At 61.6% G+C, this 14,771-nt stretch overlaps 2 protein-coding genes across 5 annotated transcripts; both read right to left on the bottom strand.

The window, feature by feature from the left end:
• Positions 1-724: 724 nt before the first annotated feature.
• OSBP (oxysterol binding protein) lies at positions 725-6,013 on the bottom strand. Of its 2 annotated transcripts, XM_077784334.1 has the most exons (14): positions 5,706-6,013; positions 4,473-4,681; positions 3,661-3,908; positions 3,390-3,588; positions 2,988-3,093; positions 2,853-2,907; positions 2,624-2,755; positions 2,302-2,547; positions 2,101-2,221; positions 1,915-2,018; positions 1,735-1,830; positions 1,471-1,652; positions 1,166-1,386; positions 725-1,090 (listed from the first exon to the last, which is right to left on the bottom strand). In XM_077784334.1, exons 1-14 carry the CDS (start codon positions 6,011-6,013, stop codon positions 948-950), a joined length of 2,370 nt encoding a protein of 789 aa, XP_077640460.1. In that variant the 3' UTR covers positions 725-947. The 2 variants fall into 2 exon arrangements, with proteins under 2 accessions (XP_077640460.1, XP_031360961.2); XM_031505101.2 differs by having other exon boundaries at positions 725-1,386.
• Positions 6,014-6,400: 387 nt separating this feature from the next.
• Positions 6,401-14,725, bottom strand: PATL1 (PAT1 homolog 1, processing body mRNA decay factor). Of its 3 annotated transcripts, none has more exons than XM_021555939.3 (19): positions 14,693-14,725; positions 13,390-13,501; positions 13,094-13,305; positions 12,937-13,014; positions 12,165-12,359; positions 11,971-12,072; positions 11,709-11,798; positions 11,365-11,576; positions 11,206-11,292; positions 10,891-11,074; positions 9,787-9,910; positions 9,601-9,698; positions 9,459-9,518; positions 9,203-9,351; positions 8,723-8,882; positions 8,404-8,553; positions 7,916-8,007; positions 7,628-7,777; positions 6,401-7,445 (listed from the first exon to the last, which is right to left on the bottom strand). In XM_021555939.3, exons 1-19 carry the CDS (start codon positions 14,723-14,725, stop codon positions 7,424-7,426), a joined length of 2,310 nt encoding a protein of 769 aa, XP_021411614.1. In that variant the 3' UTR covers positions 6,401-7,423. The 3 variants fall into 3 exon arrangements, with proteins under 3 accessions (XP_021411614.1, XP_021411616.1, XP_021411617.1); XM_021555941.3 differs by lacking the exon at positions 14,693-14,725 and adding an exon at positions 13,970-14,036; XM_021555942.3 differs by lacking the exon at positions 14,693-14,725 and adding an exon at positions 13,970-14,036 and having other exon boundaries at positions 12,937-13,011.
• Between the last annotated feature and the right edge of the window lie 46 nt (positions 14,726-14,771).

The raw sequence follows: 14,771 nt of genomic DNA, 5'->3' as shown, positions 1-14,771 counted from the left end.
CCTGAGGAGTGGACAAGGTGGCTCCTGGAGAATCCCATGAATGGGGCTCAAGTCCCTGTTTGGGTGCTGCCACTCAAATCCTGACAGGAGTAGGGGGTACCCCCCCAAATCAGTCGCAGGGAGAGGCTGGACCCTCCCCCTACCCCACAGAGCAGGCGCAGGGCTGGGGCATTCACAGATTTTAATTTAGTTCTTTTTCTGGAGACAAAAAAAAAGAAAAAAACAACCCAAAAAAAGAAAAAAATAAAATAAAAAGGCATCAAATGCCCCCAATTTCAGATTCAGGGGTGCAGACTCCCCCCACGGTGTATCTCCCCACCCCTGTAGTGTCTGGGGGTGCAGGGGTCCCACTGCACCCTGGAGAGACGTCCCCCAAAACCCAGGCCCTCCCCCTGCCCTAAACCTACAGGGAAGGCACCTCAGGGGGGGGTCCCCACGTGTGGGGGCCATCCCAGGGAGGGTGGGGACCCCCCAAACTGGGGGCTGTGGGGGAGATGGGGACCCCGATTGCTCTCTACATATATATAATATACACCTATAGAACAGGCTGGGGGGGAGTCTGGCCCCCCCGGACCCCAAAAGCACCCGAACTCCTGGGGGCGAAGGGGAATGGGAATAAAAGGGGAGGGGGGAGACCAAGGCCAGCCTCGGGCTCGCCCCGCTGCGCCTTCCCCGGGGCCCCCCACCCCGGGGGCGGCCGTGCCCCCCACCCCAGGGTGCCGAGGAGGTGGGTGGGACGAACAGAGCCCCTCTGCTCCAGCACGGCTTTTGGGGTGGCTGTGTTGGCTCCTGCTCCTCAAGGTCAGTTTGGGTGGGCTAAGGCAAAGCCCGGCCGGCGCTCACGGCGAGGCACGGGGACACACGGTTAAGACAGACGGATGGACAGGGGGGGTCCTGGCCTTCATCCCTCCCCCCCGCCGCTCCTCCTCCTCCTCTTCTCGCCGGGCTCAGAAAATATCCGGGCACAAGCTCCAGTCCTGCTTCTCCTTGCTCTCCCAGTAGCCCCCCTTGTAGACGTGCGCCAGCTCCTGCGTCACCGGGTCCTTCCTCCGCTCGAACCACAGCGGTTTGTAGGGATCGTAGGGTGTCCCTGGGGGGCACAGCGGGGTGAGGGCCTGGTGGGGACACCGAGGGGACACATCCCTGTCTGACAGCCGTGCCTTACCGTCCTCGGTGGCGCGGGCGGCCTCGGCCTCGCGGCGCTTGCGGGAGAGCCGCTGTTTCTCCTCCAGCCGCTGCTTCTCGGCGTTGGCCTCGTCCCACCTCCCGTTCTCCATGAGGCGCTGGTCCGGGCGCCGCCGGCTGTCCGTGGGGGCCGTCCCGTTCTCCGGCGCGTTCAGGGTCAACGCCAGCTCCGAGAAGTAGTACATGTTCTCTGCGTACTTCCTGCGGCATGGCAAGGAACGGGGCTCAGTGCTGGCTCTGCAGCCCGGCTCCTGGGCCTGCCTCATTCCCGTTTTTCCCACTCACGGGAGCGGGTTCCGCTTCCACAGCAGCACCCGGCTGTCCTCGGACTCGTGGGCTCGTGGCCGTGCCTCGGCTCCGTTGTCCCCTGTTCCCAGCTGGACCTTGTAGCAATCCATCTTCTCGTCCCACGTGCCCAGCAGGGCGAAATGCACCTTTCCTGAGGGGTCCATCACCTCCCCGGTGACCTGGCAGGAGAGAGGACAGCCTGGATCAGGACACACCGCAGTCATGAGCAGCCCAGTGTGTCCCATGGCTCTGTGTCCTTACCTTCCTCGCCACATCCCGGGAGAAGTAGCTGTAAGGGACAAACTTGAGGATGCATTTGTCCCCTGTCTTGTGGTTGACAATCTCAATTTCACCTGACTGTGGAGAGGTGAGTCAGACCCACCCATGCCACATTCCCCAGGGATCCACACTTCCATAGACCTCCCATCCACAACTTCCCACCTGGTCTATCCAGAGCTTCCCCACGATGATGTTGTGCACGGTGGTCGTCACCTTTTTCCACGTGTAGTGGTTGCCGGAGGAGTGGAAGACGCAGTGGATGGTACCTGAGGGAGGGAGATTGTACTGGGAACCACACCTGGAACCTCGGGGGGTCCTGAAGATCCCACACACTCCTGGGGTGCTCACCCAGAGGCATGATGGAGAGGTATTTCCCTCGGAATTTGCTGGTGATTTTGATTTCCTGGCGCAGCGTCCAGCCGTTCTTGGAGTCAGCGTGGTGGGCGGCGGCCGGCGGGTGGTGGCTCACCTGGAAACGGGATTGGGGAGAGCTCAGTGCCAGCCATCCCAGCGGCCCAGGAAAGGCTGGGAGAGAGGGGCCGGCCGCACCTGCTCGCAGAGGGAGCGGTATCCGTTCTCCTCCAGGCGATCCAGCTCGAAGGTTTCCCCCAGGAGCGGGTTGAAGGGTTTGCTGGTGCGGAAGACGGTGGTGGAGTAGGAGGACACGGTGAAAGCAGCCACGTAGCACAGCTGCTCCAGGGAGCTCTCACACCGTGCTGCCCGATCCAGGAGCTCGTGGTATTCCAGGTCCTCCGTCAGCCGCTGCAGCATGGACAGTGGCTCATTGAAATTCACCTGGAAGACAGAACGGGTCAAAAAAAGGGGGTTCCGGGGTGCCCCACGCCCACCCACCAGTTGCATCTGTACTCACTGGCATGGGAATCTTGGACAGCTCCTTCCCGATGCAGTTCTTCATGATGCTCCAGAGGTTGAGGCTGTAGTTGGGTTTGTAGGGAATGCGGGTTCTCTTCTCCTTCTTAGTGTCCTCAACCTGGTGCTTGTACTAGAGGCAGGGGAGACAAAGGCTGTTATATCTCTGTGATCCCCAAAATACCTCCATGGGAATTTGGGCACCCCCAAACCATAAACCCCCATCCCACCTGCTCATCCAGGCTGATGTCACTGCTGGTGCCACTGATGTTGCTCCCAGTTCTCCTGGGAAGGGGGGAAAGGGGGTGAACATTCCCAAGCAGAGCCGAGCAGCCAAGGGGATTCCCCTCTCCCCCAAAACTCACTTGTGGCCCATGATGTCGGGCATGGGGATGATCTCCGGTGCATCAAAAAACTCGTTGTTGTCGTCATCCTCGTCACTCATGTCGCCTTTGGCAGGGCAGCACAGATCTGGGAAAGGGGACAGGGCTGGTGAGGAAGGGACATCATTCCCAGTTTCCCTCTGAAGGCTCCCCTGTCACCATCAGAAAGGCGAGGGGGTCACACCCCACCCCAGCTCTGAGGGGTGTTAAATAAGGCTCAGAGGAGTCAGTTTGGACCCTGTTGTGGATGCCAGAATCACTTGATTACGCAGATGAGATGGGACAGATGTTTGGGATCAGCAGAGTGAGAGAAGCTGAGCCTGGCTTGGAAAATCCCAGGAAGTATCTGGGAAACGCTTGGGCACAGCACTTGTCCCTCCCCACCTTTGCCAGAGCCTCCAGTGCCGGGCGTGCTGGCGGGGAGCACCGTGGCTCCCCGGAAAGCCCTTTCCAGGTGGTTGTGCTGCTTGGCCAGCTGCTCCAGCGTCTCCTCCAGCCGGATCCGCTGATCTCGCTCCTGCTGCAGCGACTTCTGCCACTTCTTCCCGTGCGTTTGTGCCAGGAGCATGAAATCCCGGCAGGCCTGCGGGGAAACAGTGCTCAGCATGGAAGTGAGGGCTTTTCCCACCATGGAATCCTTGGGACGGGGACTCACATTGATCATGGCGTTGGAGGTGATGCGGAAGAGCGTGGCCCGCTCGTTGACCTGCTTGATCTTGTCCGTGCTGTCTGGAGGGAGCCGCAGGGCCTCGAGCTCGCTGAGGGAGCGCTGCAGGGCCGTGCCGTGCTTGGCGATCAGGTCGTTGCAGGTGCTCAGGTCCTCCACTTTGCTGGATAAAATCCGCAGGGTGTTCTGCAGCTCCGTCTTGTCCGTCTGAGACACTGACTCGTCGCCAGAGTCGTCTGCGGGTGGGAAGGGATGGGAAGTGCAGGATTATCATGTCATGCCAGGAGCAGGTGGTGGGGCTGCCAGGAAGGGCACGAGGGGATCCCCAAATCCCTGAGGGCTCCCAAACACTCATGGTCCATCTCTGTGTGCATGCCAGGCTGTTTGGGTCACACATGCATGGACATGGCTATCCCCTTCCAAACCTTCTTGCTGGAGATGCTGGGATGCTGCCCAGGGCACTGGGACCCTGAGGAACTCGAAACCTGCCCTGAGGACATTGATGCTGCCCTGTGATCCTGCCCTGGGGTCTCTGGGATCATGCCTGGAGGCACTGGCACCCTGTGAGGCACTGGGACACTGCCCTGGGGACACTGCGATCCTGTGGAACACTAATGCCCTGCCCAGGGTCCTGCGGGGTACTGGGATACTGCCCTGGGATTCTTGCCACCTGTGGGGCTCTGGGAACCTGGCACTGGGATCCCACTCTGAAAACACTGATCCTGTCCTGGGCACTGTCAGGCACTGGAATTTTACCCTGAGTGCACTGTGACCCCGCCATGGATCCAGGAATTCTGTACCTGACTCCTCCAGCATCTTGACAGCCTTGGCCTTGGCGAGCTCGAGGGCGGTGACCCAGCGCTGCCGCTCCACCTCGGAGCTGGCCTTGAGGTGGTAGGTCTGGGCTCCACCATTGGAGATGATGAAATTGCAGGAATCCTCCACGGTGATGTTGGCCGTGGCCAAGTTGATGGTGCCACGGCACGTGTGGCCCATCTCCGCCTTGGATCTGCACAGGAAGGCCCCGGTGAGGGAAGGAGAGAGCCGGGATCCCTGGGATTAGGCCGCAGTGAAGGAAGGACAGGGCTGGGATTCCCGGGATGAGGACACGGTGAGGGTAGGACAGGGCTGGGATTCCCGGGATGAGCCCCTGAGGGGCTGTGCAGGGGGCTCGGCATTCCCAGCCCGGCAGCCAGGGCTATTAATAGGGAGGGTTTGGTGGTGCTGGAGCAGGGCCAAGCCTGAGGATGTCGCTTTGGAGGGACAAATCCACAGCCCTCAGGAATGGCCTCAGGGATCCTGGAGCCTCAGGGATCCGGTGCTTCCCGGATCCTGGCACGGGCTGGGACGAGGATGAAGTCTCAGAGAGGCCACGCCAGGCTGGCACTCCCCTTCCACGTCAGCGGGTGAGAGAGGTGACATCCAGCCGGGACACCCCCAGCCCGGTGACCCCCCCGTTGCCAGCGGTGTAACCGGAGCCGGCAGCAGCCAAAGGCTCCGGTTCCCCATCAATAATGGAGGAACAAGGCCACCCCCCCGCCAGGCTCAGGTGTCGCCGCGGGTGACAACACACGAGGCCACCGGGAAGAGCTGCCGGGAGGGACAGCGGGATCCGGGAGCTGCGGGAGGCTGAGGGGGCTGCAGACCCCCGCCACAACCCACCCACCCTCCAATACCCACGGGGACAGGGATGTGGCAATCCCGGGGACAGACAGGTGACAACCACGGGGACAGGGATGTGACAACCGTCCCCCTTTCCTGCTGGCACTGAGGGGCGACGAGGAGCAGCCTAAGGACCCCCTCCCCCGCCAGGAGCAGCCCCGGTGACCGGGAGGTGACACCCCCGTGACACGGAGATGACAACCGCGGGGACGGGGAGGTGATGGCCGCGCTCCTTCGCAGACGGCAGCGGGGCACGGAGCGCTCCGCCGCTCGGTGCGGGGGCCCGCGGCCGCTCCGCTCCCGCCGCTGGCTCAGCCCGGCGCCAAGGTCACGGGGGGCCCGCGGGGCGGCGGCCGGGTCCCGCTGCGTACCGGTAGTAGCTGAGCAGCCCATTGCTGAGCACGAACCAGCGCCGCTGGTATCCCTTGATGTAGTTGGTCCATTTGAAGAGCCAACCCTCGCGGGCCGAGCCGGGACCGGCCCCGCCGCCGCCCGCGCCGGCTCCGCCGCCCGCCGACGCTGTCGGTGCCGCCGGCGCCGCCGTCGGGGGCGGTGCCGCCCCGACGCTCGCCGCCGGTGAGGGCAGGGCCGGGGGCGCGCCGGGGGCCGCGGGCAGGGCCGCGGGCCCGGGGGGCGCGGCCGGGCCGGGCCCCGCGCCCGCCGCACGCAGCTCCGCCATCGCCGCCGCCGCCGCCACCGCCCGCCGCGTTGCCGTCACTCGCCCCGCCCACGCCCGCGCCCCATTGGCGGCCGGGGCGCCGGCGGGGCGGCCCGCGCGTGGTGATTGGTCGAGGGTGGACACCTTGGCTGTCAATCAGGCAGGAAACCAATGGGCAGGAGGAGGTGGGCGCCGCGCGTGCTGACGCCGAGCGGTGAATCACCCACCAGCGATTGGCGGAGGGGCCGGGCCTCGCTGAACGCGGCCTACCATTGGCTGAGGGGTAGCCACGCCCCCTGCGCGCAGAGGTACTCACGGGGATCGCGGGTTCGAGACCCCCGAGGGGACAGAACGGGGACACGGCGGGGCCGCGCACGGGGGGCACGCACAGAGAAGGAGAGGCCAGGCTGGCAGCCGTATACAATTCATCTTTATTTACAATACCCTATAAAAATGTAAATTTAGAAACTTTATTCTCATTAACCAGAACCAAAAATCGGGAGGGACAGGGAAGAAAAAAAAACAAACAAAAAAAATTACTGCAAGCAAATGAAATTAAGAAAAAAAAAAAGCAAATAAGGGAAAAAAGGCAAAAAAAAACCGAAAAAAAAAAGAAATAAAATAAGAATAATAAATGAACTTCCCACTTGATCTGTCAGAGAAAAAGGACAGGGAAAGGGCTGGGAGCACAGGAGGGGGCTGGTTAATGCCAGGAGGAATTCCGGGGTGTAAAATCCCTACATGTGCAAATCTCATGGTTTTTATTTTTTTTTCTTTTTAAAAGCAAAAAAAAAAAAAAAAAAAAAAAAAAAAAAAAAAAGTAATATTATCCCCCAACCACCACCACCTCCTTCCCGAGGACCAGCACAGCTGAAGCCACCCGGATCTGATCCGGAGGGGACAGAAATCCGGCTGTGCCCCCCCACCCCCGAGCCGCTGGGCTGATCCCGGGGGGAGGGAAGGAGCCGAATTTTGGGAAGATGAGGTGAGTGTGTGAAACAGATGTGTGAAGTGTGAGGAAAAGCAGGAAGCGGAGCTCAGTGCTTGTGGGAAGGGCTGGAGAAGGAGCAGGGAACGAGCGGAGAACCCCTGGCTATGGATATGGAGCGAGGGGCTCCCCGCTCCCGGGATCCTCAGTAGTGTGTGTGCGTGTGTGTGTGTTTGGGGGGAAGCAGCAGTTTTTAGGGGTGCAGAGGGAGTTGGGGGAAATTTGGAGCAGCAGGGAAAGGCAGCACTTTGTGGGAAAGGGGGGAGCAGCCAAACATCCCCCTCTTCCTGCTCATCCAGGGACTGGGGGGCAGATGTGCCCCATGTGCCAGGCCGGGCGTCGGGGGAGGTGTGGGGTGAACCGTGTGCCCTCCATCCATCCTTCCTTCCTTCCTTCCATCCTTCCTCTGGAGCATTCCAGTGGTGGCGAGGAACCACGGAGATCTACCGGATCTCCTGCACTAAGCTGGAACCAGGGAACATCAGTGGTGGGATCAGAGGGAGGCAGCAATTCCCCTCTCCTCAAGCTGCTGCTCTTCCCCACTCCAATCCTTCTGCAGCTGCACCCCCACCTCTGGTTTTCCCCTTCTCCCAGTCCTCTGGTGGGACAGGGCCACGTTCCCATGGGAAAAGAGGGCTGGCACTCACTGCAATTTCGTCTCCAGCAGGTTCAGCTTCTGCTGGTCAACGTAGCGAGAGAAGAGGGAGATCAGGTTGGAGGGGATGGACACAGGCTTTGCCAAGGCTCCCTGAGGGATCCGCAGGAGCTCCCGGGTCGCCATCAGCATCAGCTCCGTCCTGCCGGAAAAATGGGAGGAGGGAGCAGTGAGAGGCGTGGGGGTTCTGGGAGCCTGGAGGCTGCCTTTTCCACCCCAAGGGGCTGGGGATGTGGTGACATTCCAGGCAGGAGCATCCCAGCCCAGGACAGGGACTTACCATTGGTTGTCCTGCATCAGCTCTGTGTTGGTGTCTGAGCTCTGCAATTCCTCCCCTCGGCTCAGGACCAGGTACAGCAGGGACAGACCAAACTGTGGGGACAGGGAGGGCTTCAGTCACCTCCCAGCATTCCTTGACAGAACTGGAGAATCCCCAACACTTCCCAACCCTCCTGGAATGCTGGCAGCAGCAGGAAGATCTCTGGCTGCCTTTGCAGGAGGAAGAGGAAGTAAAGACCACAAACCACTCCCAGCCCAGGAAGGATTTACTGGAGCACCATTCCCACCCCAAATTCCAGGACTGGAGCATGGAGCGCAGTGGGACTGACCCAGAAGCTGCTGCCAGGCTGAAGCAGAGCCTGGGGCCACCTCAGACCGTTAATTAATGTGCCAGACACCCTCGTTAATTAGCAAGGGAAACACTTCTGTCATGCTGAGAGGCTGCTGGAACAATTCCCAAGGCTGGGAAGGGGTAGGAATGAGGAGCACCTTGTTTTGGAGCACAGCAGTGAGGTGCAGGTTGGTGGGAGCGGCGGCGCTCTGAGGTAGGTTCGTGAGCTGCTGCACAAGGCTGGTGACTGTTCCCAAGGGAAGGTGGTAGAGGACGTGGGAAAAGGGCCTCAAGAGGCAGGGAAGCACCTGTGGAGAAAGGAACACAGTTGGGAGCTCCTCGCTTTTCCCTGTGCCTAGCTGGAATTGCAAACAGCTTCTCCTACACAGCCCCTCCAAACCACTGGCACCATCCCAGAAAAGGCAGGACCTGCCACCCTGAAGATACACGGAGCCCTCCCAGCCTCTGGAATCTCACCTCATCCTGAGCATCCTTCTTGATGAGGAAGGGCAGGTTCCTGGCTGTGGCCATGAGCACGTCAGCCGCTTGCTCTGGAGCCAGGAAGGGAAGGATCCGGGCCACCAGGCGCTTTCCTTTCCGGATGCACATGATCTGCATGAAGTGGTCATCGCTCGGCCTGAGGAGGGAGGGAGAAAGGCGTCAACCTTCACCTGGGAGCATCCCAGGGTTATCCCACGGCTGCATCTGCCCTAGCACCAGGTGGAAAACACACCCGTGCCTCAAAAAGCATCCCTGAGGAGGGAAAAACTACACAGGAATGACATCCCTAATCCTCAACTCTGCCAGCGGGAGGGGATGGAAGGTGTAAATTTGTAACAACAGCGAGGGTAAATGGCTAAACGAAAAGTTACTTCAATCCCCTGCAAGAGTCACACAGATCCAGGGAAAACTGGTTTCAGCGGTCCCAGAGTGCTGGCGCTCCTAAATCCCACTCACCTGTCCTGCCCAGGCGCCTTCCCCCTAAGATTGTCATACATGTCACAGATCTTCTGCTTCCTCTCTCCCATCAGGGCTGGCCGCTCCCCTTCCAGGCTCAGGAGGTAGCGGCGCTCATAGTCCTCCACGTCCAGGAGGAGGCTGTATGTCTGCAGGAAGCATGGATCACTCAGGGAACGATAGAATGGGTTGGCTCGGCCCACTTTTTATCCCACCATGGACCTCTGAGGGTCGGGACGATCCCCCTTAAACTCACCTTCTCGATGGTGACGAGTGTCTGTCGCCTCTTATCCCGAACCTGCTTCTCCTTCGTCTCCTGATGAGGAAGGAAGAGGGAATCAGGGCTGTGGGAAGCTGCCACAGGGCTGTGTTGGAAGGGAGGAAGGCCACGAACTCACATCATCCTCGCTGCGGGACGTCACCACGGCATCGATCATCTTCCGGGGGTTGTTGACACTGGATACGGTGAGCTTTCCCAGCGAGCCCTCGAATTGCACTGCAGGAAAGAGGGAGCAGGGGAGCCGAGGGATGAGCCCCCTCAATTCCTGGATAACGGGAGCCCTGGGGCTGCTGGAGGGCTTTACCTGGCTTGTAGGTGTGCTCCAGCTTGGCTACCTGAGGGGTGATGAGTTTAGTGCGTTCCTTCTTGGGACCGTCACCGTGCACTTCCTCGGCTGCTGCCAACTTCTCCAGCTTCTGGAAGTAATTCTGAGGCAGGGAGAGGAAATGTTGAGAGGCTTCTCCCAAAAAACCATCGGCCATCTGCCTCTCCTCAGCTCCATCATCTTCTCAACAACATCTTTTAAGCCACAGTTGAGTCCATCCTCCTCTCCCCCCCGTCAGGATGTCAGAGACTGAGGCTACTCCTCAGCTCTCTCTAAGGACAATGACAAATCCACTCTCCTTGTGAGGTTCCCAGCACATTCCACTTAGCCCGCCTTGCTCCATTGGCACTGTGCTGGGGTCTCCCCACCCCACCCACCCTGTTTTGCAATGGCAGAGGTTTGCTGACTCACATCCTGCGCCAGTTCCTCTTCTCTACTGGGACCAGCTCACCCACAGATCCCAAAAAAACTAAAAAACTCTGCCAGCTCAGGAGAGAAGCCATAGCTCTCCCACCCCATTCAGTCTCCCAATGTCCATCCCAGGCATTTCTCTCTCCCAGACATTTCTCTCTCTCAAATAGTCCACCTTGCTCCATCTGCTCCAAGTCTGGCTTTTCCCAGCACTGTCTGACATTCCCTATTCCTGAACTGGAAAAAAGCAGGAGCAATCCCTCCCTGCCCACCTTCTCCACTGCACTGCTTGGATTCCCACAGGGTTCATCACCACCATTCCCAGTCAGACTAAAGTCAACCTTTCCCTGACAAGGATCTCTCTTGAGTTTTCCATTTACCATCTCCCTTGTCTCATTCCAGGGGTTTTATCCTGGCTCTGTCACGCTTCTGATGGAGATGACCTGCTCTCCTGTTATCCCAGACCTATAAAACCAGTCTATCCCAACATCTCCTCACTCCTGGAAATCTTGCCCAAGAAGGAGTCAGCTCTTCCCAGTGACGCTGATCCCACCCTGTCCCACTGCCTTCCTCTTCCAGGGAGGAAAACAACCCATTGCAGTTCTCCCTGAACTGACATCCCCTTCCCACCTGATATCCAATGAACAGGGGGAAGATGCTGCTCCTGAGTACCTGATAATAATAATCATCCAGGTAGGGATCAGTGCTCTGCAGCTGCATCATCTGGATCTTGGACACCCAGTCCTTTTCCCGCTGCAGCATGAGGTTGGCGTAGGGATCCTTACGGATCTGCTCCTGATGGCTGCTCCGGTGGCCCCCTCGGTCCCCCCCGGAGCCGTTGAGGCTCCGGTGCTGGCTGGCAGGAGAAGAAGGGCACCCGTGAGCACACCGGAGCTACAGGAAGGGACAGAGAGGGGGGGGACAGGTGACCCCGGAAGCAGGACACGTCCCCGTGCCGCGCGGCCCCGTCCCCGTCCCCGCACTCACTTCCGGTTCTGCTGCCGCTGGTGCAGGAGCCGGCGGTGCTGGGGGTGCAAATGGGTCGTGTCCGGCCGGAACATCTGGGGCTGTGGCCTGGGGAGAGCGGGAACGGTCAGGGAGGGATGCAGGGAGCGGCTGGGATGCCGGGACAGGGACAGCACCGACCTCAGGTTCTGCAGGTGGGATCCGGGGCCCGGAGGGTGCGGCAGCTGCGACGGGGGCGGGGCGGGGGGAGCCCCGAAAAAGGCACGGAACCCTCCGGCCGGGGACATCATCTGCCCAACTCTGCCCTGGAGCAGCTTGGGATTCACGGAGGGCAGTGGGCTCCCCACCAGCCCGGACACCCGGGCGAACTGGCTGGGGGACATTCGGCCAGCCTGGAGGGGCAGAGAGGACACCTGGAGTCAGCTAGGCGGGAAAAGGGTCTGGGATGGCCAACAAGAGCCATGGAATGCCAGGTCCTGGAGCCACGCAGAGAGAAAGGTGGGATAAAGCACGGGAAGCTTTACCTGGGCTCCTCCGAGCAGCTGGGCTCTCTGCAGGTGTGTGAGAACAGGAGACACGCTGTGGGGAAACGGGTGGCCCAGGAGGGAGGAATTCTGGGGAAAGAGTTGGGAAAAGGGACCCCAGTCACAGACCATGGCTGGCAAACAGGACAAACCCCAGGAAAGCCAAGCTCCCTGGGGTGGGGATGAGGCACAGGAACACAGGGAAGTTTTGTGAGGGCTCGGCATCAATTCCAAAAAAGATGGAGGAGGGAAAGCTGGATACCGGAACATTGCAGAGTTGGTTGGGGGACATCCTCTCTCCATAGGGAGCAGGATAACGCTGCTGCATGGTAGCTCGGATGTGGACAGGCTTGGGACACAGGATCTGGGAGGAGGCAAGTGGCACAGTCACTCCCCCTGGGAAGCAGCCTGCACCCTTGGGAGCAGTAGGAAGTTGGGAAGCGAGGAAACGGATACCTGCTGGTTGAAGTTTGGGATGGCGGCCTGTTTGGGGGGGGTGCCGATGGGAATGGCCCGGACCGGGGGGCTCCCGATGATGGGGGAGGAGGAGCGCCGGGGCAGCGCCCGCTCCGATGGATCCCGCTCCTCATCCCGAGCCTGCGGCGGCCTCTGGGGCAGGGCATAATCCAGCACGGACACCGACGGCATCTCCTGCAGGAGAATGGGCGGGACACCCCCTGGAGTCACGGGCTGGCATACGGAGGAGGGTCAGCGTCCCCTCTTCCTCCTGCCAGCTCTCCATGTCCCACTGTGCTTCCCTGGCATCTCCGTGCGACGCTGGGCATTCCCAGAGCACACGTGACTGCCAAGAGCACTCTGTTTGGGATAACAGGGCGTGGGGCGAGAAGCCTGGGTCACCTCCCAGCCCGGCAGAGCCAGGAAAGGGTTGGGAGAGGGTTGGACACGCAGCACTTCAAAGCCTGACTCTTAATGAAACCACAACACAAAAATCCTCTGCCTCCAGGCATGAACATTCCCAAATCCTGCTGAGAGCCCTGAAATCCCTCAGACATCACCAGGCATCCAAGAACAGCAAAGCCCATCATCCCAGCCCTCCAGGGTCCAAGGGTGGACAGAAGGTGACAGCTATGAGGGTCCCCCACAAGGCACGGATGCAGCAGAGGGAAACAGGACACTCCAATATCCCAGGAGTAGTCTATCCCACCCAGCTGGCTGCCACAGGCATTTGGGATCAGCAGGGAAGAGCCCCCTGCCCCCAGCACCCTACCTGAGTGAGGAGCGGCCCCCGGATGCGCCGCAGCATGGCGGAACTGTCCCAGATGCTGGAATTCAGCCTTCCAGGCTGCTGCAGAGCACAGGGAGAGTCAGGACGGCGCTGTGGGATCCACCCCCACATCCCCCCAGCTCCCCCAGCCCGCTCCCACCTGCGGGGGATCCCTGGTGTGCACGGCCTGCATGATGGCCGGGTCCTCCAGCTCGCTGTCGATGACGAGGCGGGTGAGCCGCTCGGCCAGCGCATCCTCGGGATCGCCCAGCACGTCCCCGTCGTTCCCAACGGGACCATCCGGCTCCCGGCTCGAGCCGGCCTTGTCCTCCAGCTCCGCCAGCCGCTCGTGGGCCTCCTGCCAGTCATCGTCTGCGAGGGGGCACAGGGTGAGGGACGCGGGCCGGGGGCATCTGTGGGGTCAGGGAGGGCTGGGGGCGACACCCCGGGTCTCACCGACAGCCCCAGCCCCGAAGGTGTCATCGTTGAACTGGTCGATGTCTTCATCCTCCTCCCCCAGGGCCTGGAAGGCGTCTTCATCCTCGTCCAGCGGGCAGTCCTCCAGGGACTGGGACGGCCGGGAACGGGGTCAGCCCCACTTCACCTCCGTGATGACCCCGCAGCCCATCATACCTACACAACACACCCCCCCAGCCAGCGATACCCCCCCAGCCCCATTACCCACCCCTGGCAATGCCCCCAGCCATTACTGCCATGCAGGGATTCCCCCAAGCCGTCACATCTCCCCTGCAGTGACCCCTGCAGACCCACAGCGTGACCCCTCCCGTTATGGCTCCCCCAGCCCCTTGCAGGTGCCCAGTGCCCCCAGACTCCTCCTGCCAGCCCGGAGCCCCCCTCACACCCCCTGCCAGCCCGTCAGCAGCCGCCCTCCCCAACTCATTTCACTTCCCCCGCCCCAGCCCGTTACACCCCCCCCACCCCGTTACACCGCCCCGGTGCCGTGCCGCACGGCTCTCCTGCAGCCCCGCGGAGCCCCGCGGGGCCCCGCCCGCCCCGCCGGCCCCTCCCCGCTCACCGGGTACCGGAACATGGCGGCGCCGGCGCCCCCCGCCCGCAGGCTCCGCGCCGCCCCGCCAGGCCCCGCGCCCCGCCGCGCATGCGCCGCCGCGGGCGCAGCCGCATGACGTCATCCCCGCCACCGCCCCGCGACCCACCCGTCGGCTAGGGGGCGGGGCCAACACAGACCACGCCCACTATAGACCACGCCTCCTCTCTATATTTCTTAAAGGAGTAGCGTCCCTTTTTCTCCCGGTGACACCCGTGCGTCCCCGCCCGCAGCCGTGACCCCCGGTGTCACCCCGGCCATAGCCAATGCCACCCCATCCCCAGCCCCAGCACTGCCCGCCCAGCCCTGTCCCCAGCCCTGTCCCACCCGCGGTCATGCCCACACCCGCGTCCCCCGTCCCCAGCCGTGTCTCCCCCTGTCCCCAGTCAGGACCCTCAGTGTGTCCCCTAACTGCAGACATGTCCTCAAGCTGTCCCCTATGCCTGCTCATGTCCCGTCTCCAGCCGCGTCCCCCAGCCGCGTCCTGAGATCACAGCTGTGTCCCCAGATGTGTCCCCTATCCACAGACTTGTCCCCCCGCCCCCAGCCACGTCCCCAGCTGTGACCCACATCCACGCCCCCCGTGTCCCCAGCTGCGTCCCCCCGGCCGTGTTCCCCGTCCCCAGCCGTGCTCCCTGTCCCCAGCCGCGCTCCCGCTGCAGTCACACGTGGCAGGGGGTGACACGTCCTCACCGTGTGACCCCCGAGGGGGATCAGCTTCCTCATGGCCTCCAAACCCACATCCTCCCCCACCCCTGTCACCTCCCGGGGT

Source organism: Lonchura striata, chromosome 6 (genome assembly GCF_046129695.1).
Source record: "Lonchura striata isolate bLonStr1 chromosome 6, bLonStr1.mat, whole genome shotgun sequence".
Taxonomy (NCBI): domain Eukaryota; kingdom Metazoa; phylum Chordata; class Aves; order Passeriformes; family Estrildidae; genus Lonchura; species Lonchura striata.
The sequence above is the reverse complement of the archived record's forward strand: the minus strand, read 5'-3'. Positions and strand labels throughout refer to the sequence as shown.